Source organism: Lampris incognitus, chromosome 21 (genome assembly GCF_029633865.1).
Source record: "Lampris incognitus isolate fLamInc1 chromosome 21, fLamInc1.hap2, whole genome shotgun sequence".
Classification (NCBI taxonomy): domain Eukaryota; kingdom Metazoa; phylum Chordata; class Actinopteri; order Lampriformes; family Lampridae; genus Lampris; species Lampris incognitus.
The window spans coordinates 15,927,987-15,945,278 of NC_079231.1; the positions used below are offsets into that span (position 1 = coordinate 15,927,987).

Below are 17,292 nucleotides of genomic sequence, written 5' to 3' on the forward strand. Positions count from 1 at the left end.
GATAGATAGATAGATAGATAGATAGATAGATAGATAGATAGATAGATAGATAGATAGATAGATAGATAGATAGATAGATAGATAGATAGATAGATAGATAGATAGATAGATAGATAGATAGATAGATAGATCGATATAGACAGGAATGTAAGATAGATGGATAGATAGAGACAGGAATGTAGATAGATAGATAGATAGATAGATAGATAGATAGATAGATAGATAGATAGATAGATAGATAGATAGATAGATAGATAGATAGATAGATAGATAGATAGATAGATAGATAGATAGATAGATAGACAGACAGACGTATGGATAGATAGATAGATAGATAGATAGATAGATAGATAGATAGATAGATAGATAGATAGATAGATAGATAGATAGATAGATAGATAGATAGATAGATAGATAGATAGATAGGAATGTAAGATAGATAGATAGATAGATAGATAGATAGATAGATAGATAGATAGATAGATAGATAGATAGATAGATAGATAGATAGATAGATAGATAGATAGATAGATAGATAGACAGATAGATAGACAGACAGACAGACGTATGGATAGATAGATAGATAGATAGATAGATAGATAGATAGATAGATAGATAGATAGATAGATAGATAGATAGATAGATAGATAGATAGATAGATAGATAGATAGATAGATAGACAGACAGACAGACAGACAGACAGATAGATAGATAGATAGATAGATAGATAGATAGATAGATAGATAGATAGATAGATAGATAGATAGATAGATAGATAGATAGATAGATAGATAGATAGATAGATAGATAGATAGATAGATAGATAGATAGATAGATATAGACAGGAATGTAAGATAGATAGATAGATAGATAGATAGATAGATAGATAGATAGATAGATAGATAGATAGATAGATAGATAGATAGATAGATAGATAGATAGATAGATAGATAGATAGATAGATAGATAGACAGATAGATAGATAGATAGCTAGATAGCTAGATAGATATAGACAGGAATGTAAGATAGATAGATAGATAGATAGATAGATAGATAGATAGATAGATAGATAGATAGATAGATAGATAGATAGATAGATAGATAGATAGATAGATAGATAGATAGATAGATAGATAGATAGATATAGACAGGAATGTAGATGGATAGATAGATAGATAGATAGATAGATAGATAGATAGATAGATAGATAGATAGATAGATAGATAGATAGATAGATAGATAGATAGATAGATAGATAGATAGATAGATAGATAGATAGATAGATAGATAGATAGACAGACAGACAGATGGATGGATAGATTGACAGGAATGCAGATAGATAGATAGATAGATAGATAGATAGATAGATAGATAGATAGATAGATAGATAGATAGATAGATAGATAGATAGATAGATAGATAGATAGATAGATAGAGACAGGAATGTAGATATATAGATAGATCTCATATTGTCCTCCTTCTAGTGTACCCCATACACATACACATAGAGATGTACACATACCTACATACACCTGCATGAGTCCATAGCTCCAGCGACATACCCCCAACACAGGACATCCAGCGGGACATGGCAGACATGGGTACACAGACAAAGACCTCCGGTGGGCTATTTTGTTCGGTGCTTGTATGGCAGAGAGGATGAAACACCTGCCAAATCAGGCATTTATTTTTCCAGGCCGTGGAGCTGCACCTGTGTCCAGATGGGAATAAAGTAAAAATAACGGGTAGACGAATTGTCCCGGGTTATGCGCCACACAGGAAGTGCATGGGAAGGCTTTGCTGCTGAGGCCTGAGAGGTCGGGGGTGGGCCGGCCGGTAGTTTGGGGGGAAGGCATGACACGGCCGAGTTTCTGCTTGTTAGCAGCGGTCGACATGGTAAACAGATGGCGCGGCATGGTAGCACGGGTTGAAGTACACTTTTGCAGAGCAGCACCAGGAGGTGCCGGGGGGAGGGGTGTGTGTGCAGAAAACAGAAGCGACAGAAAACGTGTCTGCAAGCCTTTATGAGGATTTCTTGGGTGAACTTTTGATGATTCATCTCTTGAAGAACAAGCAGATTTCCCTCTTGGGGAATGGCTCAATATCGCAGCGATCATGGTTAAAGCCTTGCAATGAATAAATCCACAGGACTGAGGCGTTATTCTTCCATGTTTCGTTCCATTTTGTTTACCCCAAGTAATTACCATTGGTGGCTATGAATGAAGAGAGTCTAGCTCTAAAAGCAGGTTATAAGTGGCAGCATTTTTTTTCCTCTTCCATCTACTCTTCCTTGTTCCGCCCATCTCCTTTGCAGCCTACATTTCAGCCAACAACCTAGCAGAGTCCACAGAGAGGAAGGATGGCGGGCGTATCGGGGATCGTTTGTCTGTCGATCACTTTTCCCTTAACCCCTCATGTCCCTCCCCTGTCCATCACCTTGTCTTTCCCCCCCCCCCCCTCCAGACAGTAACTTCGTCTTGGGAAACGCCCAGGTCCAGTCCATTTACCCCATCGTCTACTGCTCGGATGGCTTCTGCGAGCTGACCGGCTTTGCCCGCGGAGAGCTGATGCAGAAGAGCTGCATGTGCCACTTCCTGTGTGGCGCCGAGACCAGCGATCGTCTCACGGCGCAGATGCAGAAGGCCCTGGATGAGCGCCGCGAGTTTAAGACCGAGATCATTCTGTACAAGAAAGGCGGTAAGGACCGGCCGAATCAGTAGGGGAAATGGTTTGAGGGGTGGGTGATTTGGGGGTGGTTTGCTGGCTGGATGACCACGTGCGTAAAGAGAGAATGACTGAAGCTGAAGCGGCCGATGGAGAGGTTATAGGACTCACGGGTACAGTGATCGGTTTGGGGGTTAGGATGCTAAGTGCCTGTTGGTTGGATGTGATGTCTCATGTTCAAGGTGTACTGGAATCCATGTTTTCTGGACAGGCTCCCAGTTCTGGTGTTTGCTGGATATTGTACCCATAAAGAATGAGAAGAGCGAGGTGGTTCTGTTCCTGGTCTCTCACAAGGACATCACCGAGAACAAGAAGGACCAAGACCACAGCAACGAATCCGAAACTGGTGAGAAACAGTGGAATAATGAGAGAGAGAGAGAGAGAGAGAGCAAGAAACAAAGAATGATAGAGAGAGAGAGCAACAGAATGATAGAGAGAATGATAGAGAATGATACAGAGCAAGAGAGAGAGAATGATAGAGACTGATAGAGACCGAGAAAGAGAATGATAGAGATTGATAGAGACCGAGAAAGAGAATGATAGAGATTGATAGAAAATGATAGAGAGCGAGAGAATGATAGAGAGAATGATAGAGAAAATGGTAGAGAGATTGATAGAGAGAGAATGATTGATAGTGTGAGAGAGAGAGAGAGAGAGAGAGAGAGAGAGAGAGAGAGAGAGAGAGAGAGAGAGAGAGAGAGAGAGAGAGAGAGAGAGAGAGAGAGTTCAGACTTGATTTCTGCACCCGGCTGCTTAGACAGAGTTGTTATTAAAACAATGGAAATGCATGCGCGTGCACATGCACACGCACGTGCGCGCACACACACATACACACACACACACACACTCACACACACAAACACACAAGTTACAATACACCAACAGCACTATACCAAATGAATACAAAAAACTGCAGGGTACATTTTTGATTTGAATAAACAACAAGAACTGTTGCTGCCACTTCTTTCATTCATTTTTCACATCTTGACACATTTTCACATCTAGACAGACAAGAGAGGATAAGAGAGAAAGAGAGAGAGGATAAGAGAGAGCGAGAGAGAGACAATTAGAGCGATGGAGAGATGGAGAGAGAGATGGAGAGGAAGAGGCTGGCAGTGGTTCACAGAAAGCAGCAGAGAGATAGGAAGAGGGGAGATAGGCGGTTGGAGAGAGCGAGCGACAGGTGAGATAAGGATGAGAAACAGGAAGAGAGGGAGTGACAATTAGAGCGATGGATAGATGAGAGAGAGATAGCGAGGGAGAGGCTGGCGGTGGTTCAGAGAAAGCAGCAGGGAGAGGGGAGGATGGAGAGAGCGAGAGACAGGTGAGATAAGGATGAGAAACGGGAACAGAGAGAGAGAGAGCGAGAGAGAGAGAGAGAGAGAGAGAGATGAAGGAGGGGGGATATAAAAGAGGTGGAGGGTGAGAAAGACAGTTGGTAGGGACCGTTTTAGCATGATTTTGCTTCACGTTTCTCTGTCTTTCTGTGAGCGAAGCTCTGTTAACACAGTCTGACCGTCTAGCTTCACCCAGATGAGCAGACTTCCAGTGTCGACGTCCTCATCGACACACAGTTGCCAGTAATGATGACATTCTGGACATGCAGACATTTTCAACGTACTTCAGGACACTTCACAGGGAAGAAAACAACAACAACAACATAAAATTGAAAGCGAAGGGGCGTGCGGGTGGCGTGGCGGTCTATTCCGTTGCCTACCAACACGGGGATCGCTGTTTCGAATCCCAATGTTACCGCCGGCTTGGTCGGGCGCCCCTACAGTCACAATTGGCCGTGTCTGCAGGTGGGATGCCGGCTGTGGGTATGTGTCCTGGTCGCCGCACTAGCGCCTCCTCTGGTCGGTCGGGGCGCCTGTTTTGGGGGGGAGGGGAAACTGGGGGGAATAGCATGATCCTCCCACACGCTACGTCCCCCTGGCAAAACTCCTCACTGTCAGGTGGAAAGAAGCGGCTGGCGACTCCAAATGTATCGGAGGAGGCATGTGGTAGTCTGCAGCCCTCCCCGGATCGGCAGAGGAGGTGGAGCAGCGACCGGGACGGCTTGAAAGACTGCAGTAATTGGCCAAGTGCAATTGGGGAGAAAAAGGTGGGGGGGGGGGACTAAAACCAACAAGTACAGATAGTAATGTAATGGTGAATAAAATGGTTGGTAAACTATGATCTTCAGTTAGTAATCATCATCTGACCACCAATACGGGCAATATGTTCTGAAAAGCACTGATTTACCATTGAAATACACTATTCTCTATAACTTCCATCATCTTGATGCTATGCATCTATGTAATGAAGACTTAAGTCAGACCTAAACAAGGTGGGTGAACTACAACTTTTATCTAAAGATTGATTTGTGTGAGTGTGTTAAAGGCGATCGAGAATATCTAACTTATACATCTCTGTTGATGCCTTGTCTAGGAAATCCTTCCTCGAATGAAACCATATGGAAAATAAGTGATAGGATGGAATAGGATGGGATAGGATAGGATGGAGCAGGATGGAATAGGATGAATAGGATGGAATAGACTTGAATAGACTGGAATAGGATTGAATAGGATAGAATTGGGTGGAATTGGATAGAACAGGATGAATAGAATGGAATAGGATAGAATAGGATGGAATAGGGTGGAGTAGGATAGAATAGGATGGAATAGGATAGAATAGGATGATAGGATGAATAGGATGGAATAGGATAGAATAGGGTAGAGTAGGATGGAATAGGGTAGAATAGAATAGGATAGAATAGGATGATAGGATGAATAGGATGGAATAGGATAGAATAGAATAGGATAGGATAGAATAGGATGGAATAGGATGGAGATGCTAAGACAGAATAGGGTTGGGTGCAGAACAAATAGATTTTACCAATTTTCTTATCAATGGGGATTATTATTGTTAATTTAAAAAAAACAAAGCAAAATCTTAAATGTCTGACAACAGCATGGACATCTAGATACACTCACTCAAAAAAAAATGTTTGAGGGTCTTGCAACCTGCTCATCGAATCTACACAACATAGTACTGTTATACGTGAGCCTTAACGTCAGCTTGTGGATGAGGGAGTTAGAAGTCAGGTTCAGCAGGTGCTTCGCATCTAAAAACAACGTATATTATGCAATGACCATTTGTCAGCCTCCATCACTCCCACCTTTGCCCCTCTCCCCCAGATGAGGAGACAGGTCTGGAGGTGCACAGGATCAGCCGGCCCCCGGCCTTCTCCTCGGAGCGGCGGCGTAGCCGAGCCGTTCTCTACCAGCTCTCCGGCCACCTCCAGAAACAGGACAAGACCAAGACTAAACTCAAGATCAACAATGTGAGACGCTCCCGTTCAACACTTCACTGCCAACCTCAACGTTACTGTCCTTACCCCTTCCATCCTCTTCCTCACCTTCATCATAAAAAAAAAACTCACTGGCCTCTTTCGGCTTCGTCGTTTGTAGACATCACATTTATAGTCCAGATGAAGTGATTTTTGACTCTTTTTACTCTCTCACATGCACGTGCAAGAAAATACACACACACTCACATTCACAGACCTCAGATAAATACTAATATTGACAATAAAACAACTCACAGCGCCGTTCCCATCTGTCGTCATTCTCTTTCAGCCAAGCAGGGCTGTAGTTTCGGACTGTTGAGCTGTGGGAAGAAAATGGGAAGCTTGTGACAAAACCTTTTAATTAATCTGAGTGAATCCGCCGGTGTGCCGGTCAGATCACTTATCGGGTTGACTGGCCGGGTATTGATGCTAACCGGCATTCATTTGCTCAGGTCAGCACGGGTTAATTATGTGCTCCATCATTACACGCCGGGGAGAGTTTCTTATGTATATTTAAAGGTTAGTCTGTTAACGTGCAACGCCTTCATAGTAGTCTGTCCGCTTCGTGTGGAAGTCCAGAAAAGCAGCTTTAATGGAGGACTTTAATGGAGGACTAGCTACCTGTAAATCTGCAGCATGTCTGTTTATTCTTAGCCTCTGTGCTTCTGTGCCCTCTGCTTGTCCGTTTGCATGTCTTTCCATTTGGGCTGGACGTGTGCGCCCCGCCCTCCGATCCTGTCTCCAGAGTGTTCTTGGAGCCAACGCCAACCCAATCCCCGAGTACAAGGTGGCGGACATCCAGAAGTCCCGTTTCATCCTCCTCCACTACGGCGCTTTCAAGGCCGGCTGGGACTGGCTCATCCTCCTGGCCACGTTCTACGTGGCAATCACCGTGCCGTATAACGTGTGTTTCACCGCCGTAGAGATACGAGAGGATGGGCCGTCGGCGGCGCGCAACCCGCCCAGCGTCAGTGACATCCTGGTGGAGATACTGTTCATGATCGGTGAGACAATAATAATAATAATAATAATCATCATCATCATCATCATTACATTTATATAGCTCTCCTAGACAATCAAAGTGCTTCACATTGAAGGGGGTAACTCACTTCAACCACCACCAATGTGTAGGCACCACCTGGGTGATGCACGGCACCCATTTTGCACCAGAACGCTCACCACACATCAGCTTGAGGTGGAGAGGGAGGAATCGTTAAGCAATTACATGGGGGGATGATTAGGTGGCTAGATGGAGAGAGCCAGGTTGGGAATTTTTCCAGGACACCCCCTACTCTTTGCAATAAGTGCCATGGGATCTTTAATGACCGCAGTGAGTCAGGACCTTGGTTTAACGTCTCATCCACAGGACGGCATCTCCTACAGCAGTGTCCCCATCACTGCACTGGGGCATTGATATTTGTTGTTTTTATTAGGACCAGAGGGAAGATTGCCCCCTACTGGCCCACCAACGCCACTTCTGGCAGCAAGCTCAGTTTTCCCAGGGAGGTCTCCCATCCAAGAACTAGCCAAGCTCATAGTTGCTTAGCTTCCGTCATTTGGCAGAGCCAGGGTCCATGTTGGCATGGCTGCCAGCAGCGACAAGATGACTGAGACGGAGTTTTTTTCCCACAAAATACAAAGTCAATCAAGTAATTTTGCTTTTATTTATAACGTTGGACCCACGGCTTTTGATATCTCATTTTAGTCCTGGGCAAAATCTCTGATACCGATACCCCATTTTAGTCCGATATCAGTGTAGTATCGGTACCGCTGCATCCCTACTGTTCACGGCAATGGCAAGGAGACACAAAAGGGCAGATGCTGTGTGTGGTAGTTAATGGACCTCCTCAGCAGCTTTGACAGGTTTAATGCATATACACACACACACACACACACACACACACACACACACGCACACACACACACACACACACACACACACACACACACACACACACAAACACTAATATAGATGTGTACCACAATTCCTCATTTCCCAAACACTGAACCACACGTCAAAATGATCTTCCACTACACCGCCTTCTCATCAATCACAAAGTACCAGGCCGCCGATAATCATCTATTCCTCATTATCTCCTCCTACCGGCTGGTCAATAAACATGGCGTCTCTCCCCAATCCACGCCATCGGTCAGTCTGAGAAATAATGGATGGGGTTGCGTTTGACTAATTACACCCGATTTAGCTGGCTGCCGCTAACCTGTTGCATAGTTGTGTTGGAACAGTGATATTTTTATCAGGCCCATGCAATAAGTTTCACACACAGAGCCAGTCGATAACTCGTATACCGAGAACCCTAAACTCATATCGGGACTTGTATTTACTTTTTGATTTTTTTTTAATGTAATTTCATTTTGTGCAGTGCCATAGCGCCATGGTGCGCCACAAGCTAGGCCCAATCTCTGGTGTGTAAAAAAAATCTCACTTGGTAAATAAATCAGACTGATTCTGAAGACAGAGGGTCCCGCCAAGAGGCTTTGGGACCGGCGGTATTTTCGTCTGCATCTCTCTATTTATCTTTCATCATCACAGAGAGCCGTCTCCGTCCTCTCGTGAGTTCACATGCAGGGTGTGTTCACGCTAGCGTCACGACTGGGGATTCTTAAACCGCTACCCAACTTTTTAAAAGTCTGTGTGCGGCGTGGGGGGTTTCTGGGAAACGATGTGCATAATGAACTTTTAACCTCGACTTTCCAGAGTTCCTCAGTTAAGTGCTCGTATAAAAGATCTGACGCACAGACTCCCCCTAGTTGTATAGGGAGGTAAACGCCTTTCCTTTGTGCACAGTGGAGGGAAGCCTGGGGATTAAAAGCTGCAAATTTGAGGGGGTCCGGGTGGCGTGGTGGTCTACTGTTGCCTACCAACACGGGGATCGCCGGTTCGAATCCCTGTATTACCTCCGGCTAGGTCGGGCATCCCCACAGACACAATTGGTGGGAAGCCGGATGTGGGTCTGTGTCCTGGTCGCTGCACTAGCGCCTCCTCTGGTGGGTCGGGGCGCCTGTTTGGGGGGGGGGGGCTGGGGGGAATAGCATGCTCCTCCCACATGCTACATCCCCCTGGCGAAACTCCTCTCTGTCAGGTGAAACGAAGCGACTGGCCACTCCACATGTATTGGAGGAAGCATGCGGTAGTCTGCAGCCCTCCCCGGATCAGCAGGGGGGTGGGGGGTGGAGCAGCGACCGGGACGGCTCGGAAGAGTGGGGTGGGGAGAAAAAGGGGGGGGGCACAATTATTTTTTTTTGCAAATTTGTAATTTGTCAATTTGCACTCCAATATAATCACCACAGACGTTTTTGTTTTGCTGTGTTTTCACCATAAATGAGGAAATACTGCAGGAGGACCCTGAACATTTCAAAGGTCTGCGTGGCGCTTGCTCAACACTTGGCATTACACAATATGCGCAAAATTTGTTCAGAAAAGTCTGGAGTGACGTACCGACTCACACCGGCGTCTCCCCTGTTACGGTGTTTGCTCTGTAGACATCGTGCTGAACTTCCGGACCACGTACGTCAGCACAACTGGCCAAGTGGTATACGACGCCCGCTGCATCTGCGTTCACTACGTCACGTCCTGGCTGTTTGTGGACTTGATCGCCGCCTTGCCCTTTGACCTTCTGTACGCCTTCAACATCAGTGTGGTGAGTCTCCCTGTCAACACACACACACACGCTGCTATGTACTACACTGCAAACATATGTATTAATACACCTGTGCATAAGTACAGATTTAAAGGCACATTACACACATTTACACTTGCATGCTGATGGAACAAAACAGCAGCATGCTCACATCAGACTGATGCAGTGCCGCCTTCCATGCTACACAACTATCAGTGAAACACACACACACACACACACACACACACACACACACACACACACACACACACACACACTCCAGGCCGTAGGGCTGTTCTAACGGAGCCTGGTTATGGGACTTGGAGACTATTAAAGGTGAGACACATTAGAGGCGGTCATAAAGGGTGTGTGTGTGTGTGTTGCGCCTGTGTGTGTGGGTTTGTGCGCGCTCGCCTCCGTGTGTGATCTATGGAGGCTCCCTGGGCCCTTTGCTGGTGCAAATGGACGTCAATCTATTATTGATCGCGGCCCGCCAGTTTGCCTCGTGCTCTCCCCCGCCGCTGAATAGAGACCCCTGCAACAACACACAGACCCCCCCCCCACACACACACACACCACCCCGAGGCAGCACACTGCCAAATCACAGGTGCACACAAACAAATACACCGCCACATATATACACGTAGACATGCATAGGCATGCTCACACACACAAAACACACAAAACAAACCCGCATACACACTTGTTTCTTTCCAAGACCCCGCCTCGAGGACCAGTAGACCACCGAACCACAAGCAGCGTGCTTGTGTGAATATGGATACCGCTATCGACATGACAGTAAAGCTAAAACATAACCTTGTTTAAACAGTCACAGCAGCAACACCTCATTAATCCTTCAAGGCAGTAATAGGCCATCACCTGACGTCTCAACTGGACCGCACCCCACCCCCCCATCTTACACCCCTCCTCCCATCTCTCCTTCCCCCTCCTCTATTTGTAACCGAGACGGTTATACCGACACTCCTCTCCACCGACACTCCTCTCCGATCCCATCGATCTGTAGCTGGGCTGATAGATGTGTGTGATGTGACTCAAGTGCTGGTCGATATGTAGCAATGGACCCGCACAGATCGCGAGCTAAGTGAGTCGCCGTGAAAGAGAGCTGCGCCGACATTACGCCGCGGACACTGATTTAAAAAGGGTTTTCCACGACAGCCACTTGCAGGGAGTTGCACTTGCAGGGAGGAACAGTTGTCGTTGAGCCTGGTTGTGTGTTCGGTATGGGTGTGCGGCACGGTTTTATTACAACTAACCCGGCTGTGTTGAACCCCACTAATAAACCGGCCTACTTGCGATTGCCCTCACCTCCGCCGCCGCTCTCCTCCCCCCCAGAATTTCGGGGTGCACCTGCTGAAGACAGTGCGCCTGCTGCGGCTCCTGCGACTCCTGCAGAAGCTGGACCGGTACTCCCAGTACAGCGCCGTGGTTCTGACCCTCCTCATGTCCACTTTTGCTCTGCTGGCCCACTGGATGGCCTGCGTCTGGTACTTCATCGGCCGCAGCGAGATCGAGAGCAACAGCCCCAGCTCCTGGGATATAGGTAGGGGTGTGTGTGTGTGTGTGTGTGTGTGTGTGTGTGTGTGTGTGTGTGTGTGTGTGTGTGTGTGTGTGTGTTGGGTCAAGAAGATACATGTGTGCAGGGGATGAGTTTCGGTTCTACATGTGTATGTGTGAATGAAAGAGGTTGTGTGTGTTGTGAATGTTCTTGTGTTGCTGTGTGTGCGTGTGTGTGCGTGTGTGTGTGTGTGTGTCTGCATGAGTTCAGTTGACAGATGGATGAGGTTAGCCATGCAATGAAAACATATGAAAGAGAAGGGGCATGTTAAGCAGATGGGTGGCTGAACATACACACACAAACACACACACGAAATGATAATAAAGAGATTATTTTTTGTATCGTGACATCTACATACACACAAACTTGGCTGCAACCCTCCTCCTGTGCACGCGCGCACACATGCACACACACACATGCACACACACACATGCACACACACAGCATGCAGTTGTGTACCTCCCCCTCACCCCACCATGACCAGCTGTCTGTTCAGCGAGCCAGCCGCCTCACCTTGCCCTGTCAGCCCTGCCTTTCAGACATTCAAGGCAGATCTCTGCACTCGCCCCCGAGGCCTGCGTGAGAGGGGAGGTCAGAAAAGTGAAAAGTTTCAGACTGTAAAAGTTCAATTCAAAAAAAATAAATGATAAAAACATCCAGTTTTCAACTCTTTTCCCGTCTTTCACTCCACCATACCAACTTGATGTAATTCATCTCAGTCGGACTCCCGTACATACACACCTATGGGCAGGTTAGAGTCCCCCGTTCTGTTAATTTGTGTAACTGATCAAACTTGCCGACAATGGACTGAAACACACAATAGAGACGGGGCTGAGATAAAGACCAAGGCAGCAACGGCACGGTCCTAGCAACTGCTTGCTAGACCGAGTCGGACACAGAATTTCACAATTCATGGTGGCGGCTTGTCTGGGCCGGTGGAGCTCACAGACACGCCGGACTCACCAGGTTTTTTTGTTGTTGTTTATTTTATTTATTTATTTGTTTGAGGCTGAATGGTTTTGGCTCTAATCTGCCCATGCGAGCGGAGCAACCTTCCCAGAGCTGGACGGGTTTCTGACCCGAGTCGTGTCGAATGCAGCGTGAACTCCTGGGCCGGGAAGGGGCCTGTGATGTGTGAGCGGAGGTTCAGGATCCTGGACAGTGTCGGTCGCTCCGTGAGCACTGGGGGCCACGGAGGAGCTCTGCAGGGCTCCGCTGCAGCAGGGCTTGCTCATTAAAACTTAGGCTCAGGGGGTTTCCCCTGAAAACAAATTCATTTTTTATCCACCCTCCTCCTTCCGGACAGCACAAGGATTATCACTTCTTTCTTCCTAATCTGGATGCGGAATAAAAGTAGTGCTCCATCAAAACTCAGCACATCCTGTTTCCACGACTACATACCGGTTAGCACACAGCATGCTCACCATGAGCAGACAGACCCACACAGTGCACTGGACATGCCCACATGGATGCTCTCACACGCCCTCAGCACATCACCTCTGCTGTATGACTGACCGCTGCATGTTTGGGCGTCCTCTCGCCCCGTCATGTTGTTAAAAAAATCTAACACTTATGGCTGTGCTGAACAGTTTTTCTCTGCTCTGCTCGCCGCATCGCCTGATCTTTGCGTGGGTTTCCTCCAGGTGCTCCGGTTTCCTCCCACCATCAAAAAGACATGCATGTTACAGTGTCCGGGTGGCGTATGTGTCCTGGTCGCTGCACTAGTACCTCCTCTAGGTCGGCCGGGGTGCCTCTTTGGGGGGGGGGACTGGGGGGAATAGCGTGATCCTCCCATGCGCTACGCCCCCCTGGTGAAACTCCTCACCGTCAGGTGTATTGGAGGAGGCATGTGGTAGTCTGCAGCCTTCCCTGGGTCAGCAGAGGGGGGGTGGAGCAGTGACCGGGATGGCTCGGAAGAAGTGGGGTATTTCAACGGATGCAATTGACAATTGGGGAGAAAAAAAAGGGGGGGGGGAGACATGCATGTTAGGGGTGAATGCTCCTGTCTGTGCCCCTGAGCAAGGCGATGGAAAGAAGAACTGGAGTTGGTCCCCGGGTGCTGCAGCCGCCCACGGCTCCTACACAACAGGATGGGTTAAATGCAGAGAACACATTTCGTTGTGACCATTCAATGACAAAATAAAGTGGCTTCCTTTCATTCTTTCACTCGAGCTTGCGGGCTTAAACATCCTTAAAACCCATTGTGGGGGTCACTTCAAGGCAGAACTGTGAAAGTTGCAACACTTTTGAACAAACCGAATAAGACTGGAGGACATTAGAGAGTGTGTGGTGGTGGTGTGTGAGCATGTAAAAGCACACACATATGAAGCTGTATCATACAGTGCACAAATACTGCACACACACACACACGCACACTTGCACATGCATGTACACAGACATATACTGTACACCTGCATTTGTGCCCATGCATATGCAGACTCATGCAGTCTTCAGTGCACCACCGTGCTATCTCTCCTGTGCACCCCACTTCCCAAATGCAACGTGACATGCACATTGAAAAAATCCTTGCACACACCGGGTCAATAATTACCCTGCCCTTCCAGCTTCCTCACCAGCGTTAATGAAGCCCCCGAGAAAAGGTCGCCAAAACAAGCGCCGATGCATTCTCATTAAGCTGACAGGAACGCTAACGCTCTCTGACTGTCTCTCTGTCCCCACCAGGCTGGCTCCACGAACTGGCTAAGCGCCTGGGAACCCCGTACTTCCTGGCGCCACTTACCTCCCTGCTGGGGGTCTCCGATTCGCCGCAGGGCACCATGGCGGACATGCCGTCCAATCACAACCAGTGGAACGTCTCGGCGCCGGGCCCGCTGGGGTCGGGCCAGTGGAATGCCAGCAGGCCCGCGGCAGAGATGGCGAGGCCCCTGAATATCTCGGGGACGGCGCTGGGGGGCGGGCCGTCAGTGAGGAGCTCCTACGTGACGTCGCTGTATTTCGCCCTCAGCAGTCTCACCAGCGTGGGCTTCGGCAACGTGTCAGCCAACACCGACTCGGAGAAGATCTTCTCCATATGCACCATGCTCATCGGAGGTGAGAGAAAAAAAAAAAAAGAACAAAAAAAAGGGGGGGGCACCCCGGTGGCTCACCTGGTAGAGCGTGTACCACATACAGTTGAGTTCTTACCACAACGACCTGGGTTCGTAAAGACAATGTCATCCCCTCTCTCCCCCCTGCCTTTCCTGTCTCTCTCTCTCCTATCACTATCCAATAAAGGCAGAAAATGCCAGAAAATGTCATCTTTAGGGCATCTGGGTAGCATAGCGGTCTATCCCGTTGCCTACCAATACGGGGATCGCTGGATCGAATCCCCGTGTTACCTCCGGCTTGGTCGGGCGTCCCTACGGACACAACTGGCCATGTCTGCAGGTGGGAAGCCGGATGTGGGTATGTGTCCTGGTCACCGCACTAGCGCCTCCTCCGGTCAGTCGGGGCACCTGTCCGGGGGGGGGGGGACTGGGGGGAATAGCGTGACCCGCCCGTGCGCTACGTCCCCCTGGCGAAACTCCTCACCGTCAGGTGAAAAGAAGCGGCTGGCAACTCCACATGTATGGGAGGAGGCATGTGGTAGTCTGCAGCCCTCCCCGGATCGCCACTCAGCTACAGCAGTTTGAAAAGTGATGTTTGCCAAGAATTAAAAAAGCCAGTCGGCTGAACTCTGGGAGGAAAATGGGAGTCCGAACACCAAATAAAAGTGTAATAACTGAGTGCGTGCAAATTACTGCCTCGCTATTTTTAATAAAAGCAATATTTCACCGCGCTGGTTCCATTTAATCACTCATACCAGACTGCTATGTAATTAAAAAAAGAAAATGACCAGCATTACCATTTTAATTTGGATTTAGTCAACATACTTATCAGAGGAGGTGGGTGTTACTTGCCAATCCGTTCACACACAGAAACTTTCCCCCAGTTACGTGTCTCACTCCTGGACACCGAGGTGCAACTAGGGCCAGGCAATAACCCAGTGTCATCATTTATCATCTTTCCGTGGTGTTGTGTCGGGATGTTGATTCGGATCCTGCACCACCGTGATCGGTTTTGTTTGTCTGAGTGAAAGATGGGGTCACGACCCAAGATGTCGATGAGGAAAATGTATGGTGCAATGTGGCGCCGTCCCCGAGGACCTTGCGGAGAACTTCCCTCCCCTGTCCTGTCGTACTCTTAAAAACCTCACTGACGGGGCACGGAGGCTTCAAAGGGGCTGCGAGAAGTGTCTCTGTCGAGTGATGCTCGGAGTCGGTTGCATCATGAGGGGCTTGTGTCCTGCCTTGTGCTGCTTCTGCACATTAATGGATGACTCAATGAGATGTGATGTGGTGGTGGAGGAGGGGGGGGTTAGTGAGTCAAGTGGGAAAGAGAGGAGAGACGCAGAGAAAGACGGATGATCTACAAGAGAAGGATGGAGAGAGAGAGAGAGAGAGAGAGAGAGAGTTAAGAATTAATACTTATAATACTTCCTCCTGCGGTGAGCATCGCAGGAGGAAGCGATAGTCGGATGGACAGAAACCATTAGGACAAAGACAGCAAGGCTCTTCGTCCCTTGCGCTCTTGCACACACCCACCCACGCACGCACGCACCCACGCACGCACGCACACACACACACACACACACACCCACCCACGCACGCACGCGCACACACACACACACACACACACACACACACACACACACACACACACACACAGTGTAACTGCATGGATAGGGCGTTGAAGGAATGGCGACTGGTAACGCAGTGTGAAGCCATGAGAGAACGCTTTGATTCCCTCTTTGATGCTTATAATCTGATTAGGGTCCGCAGAGATAAAGAGAGGGAGAGAGAGGGAGGAGGGAGTGAAGGAAAGAGAGACGGGGAGAGTCCGTGAGCGGGGGAAAAGCAGGACAGAGGAAGAGACAGAAAGCGAGTGACTAAGAACCACCGAAGCCGCCAATTGCTCCGCAATTGACCACAAACAGTGGGTGATGGTTAGCGGCCACCTCTCCGCCGCGCCATTATCTAAAATCCTACGCCAGGCCGGACCAGCGCCCGTTTCGCCGGCAACAGGATGGACAGCTATCTGCAAGTCTCCAGAGGACGGCCCGGTTTATAACGGTGTCCTTCAACGCCGCGCAGAAGTCATTCGTTCGTTCATTCATTCACCGCCTGTTCCCATTTAATTCAATTCAGGGTCGCGGCGGGTGCAAGAGTCTCTCCCAGCATGCACTGGGTAGAGGGCAGGGAGACACCCCGGAAAGGTTACCGGTCCCTCAAAGGGGCTCGCACACACACACACACACACACACACACACACACACACACACACACACACACACACACACCCACATTTTAATGGAGGCAGGTTGTGTTTTTTTTTTTTCATACATATCCATCAGTCACCTTCACCCGTGAGGTGGTGGAAGGACAACTTCTGGTTCATGAAAAATGCATGACACCTGTCTGTATTTCTTTAAGGTGGAGCCCCAACTCTCCCATTTCGCCCCCCCCCCCTTTTAAATTTCTACCTGAGCAGAAATGTGGATCTTCAGCTCGAACCGTTGTGGACGCGCCTGGTGAATCAGTGGCCTCCCAAAAAACAAAAAAAAAGCCCCCGTCAGGGTTACATTTCCCCAATGTTACCATGGCAACAGAGCGGCAGCTTGGTACCCGGTGAGGCTGTGGGAGCCCGGAGGTGTGGTGGTGATGGCCGGGGTGTAAGCCGGTCCACACACACCAGTCTCCCCGGAGACGTACAGCACACGCTCATTGCGTTTGTGTTTGCCAGTGACGTCCCACTGAGCTCCCCCGGTGCTTTCACGATGCCCAGCTGCTAAATCGGGGGACCGTCACAGCGCCCCCCTCTGACGCTGCTGTGTACCTTCATGGTGTTCTTTTCTGGGTCACTGTTCAAAAACGGTCGTACCAAGGAATTTTCAAGACCCAAATGCAGCATGTCTTCGTAATTTGTTCTCCGGGGTGTCTTCTGTTGTTTTTCAGCTGGATGCATTTGTAGCACGGGTGGCCCCG

General features: G+C 48.5%; 1 protein-coding gene across 1 annotated transcript in view; it reads left to right on the forward strand.

Annotated features, from left to right (window-relative positions):
- The window catches only part of LOC130131410 (potassium voltage-gated channel subfamily H member 3-like), a 45,372-nt gene that overhangs the window by 11,834 nt on the left and 16,246 nt on the right, over positions 1-17,292 (forward strand). The window contains exons 2-8 of the mRNA XM_056301086.1: positions 2,464-2,697; positions 2,936-3,070; positions 5,904-6,049; positions 6,801-7,059; positions 9,557-9,714; positions 11,047-11,254; positions 13,952-14,320. Of these exons, the coding sequence (XP_056157061.1) occupies positions 2,464-2,697; positions 2,936-3,070; positions 5,904-6,049; positions 6,801-7,059; positions 9,557-9,714; positions 11,047-11,254; positions 13,952-14,320 (1,509 nt within the window). The remainder of the gene's footprint in view (positions 1-2,463; positions 2,698-2,935; positions 3,071-5,903; positions 6,050-6,800; positions 7,060-9,556; positions 9,715-11,046; positions 11,255-13,951; positions 14,321-17,292) is intronic.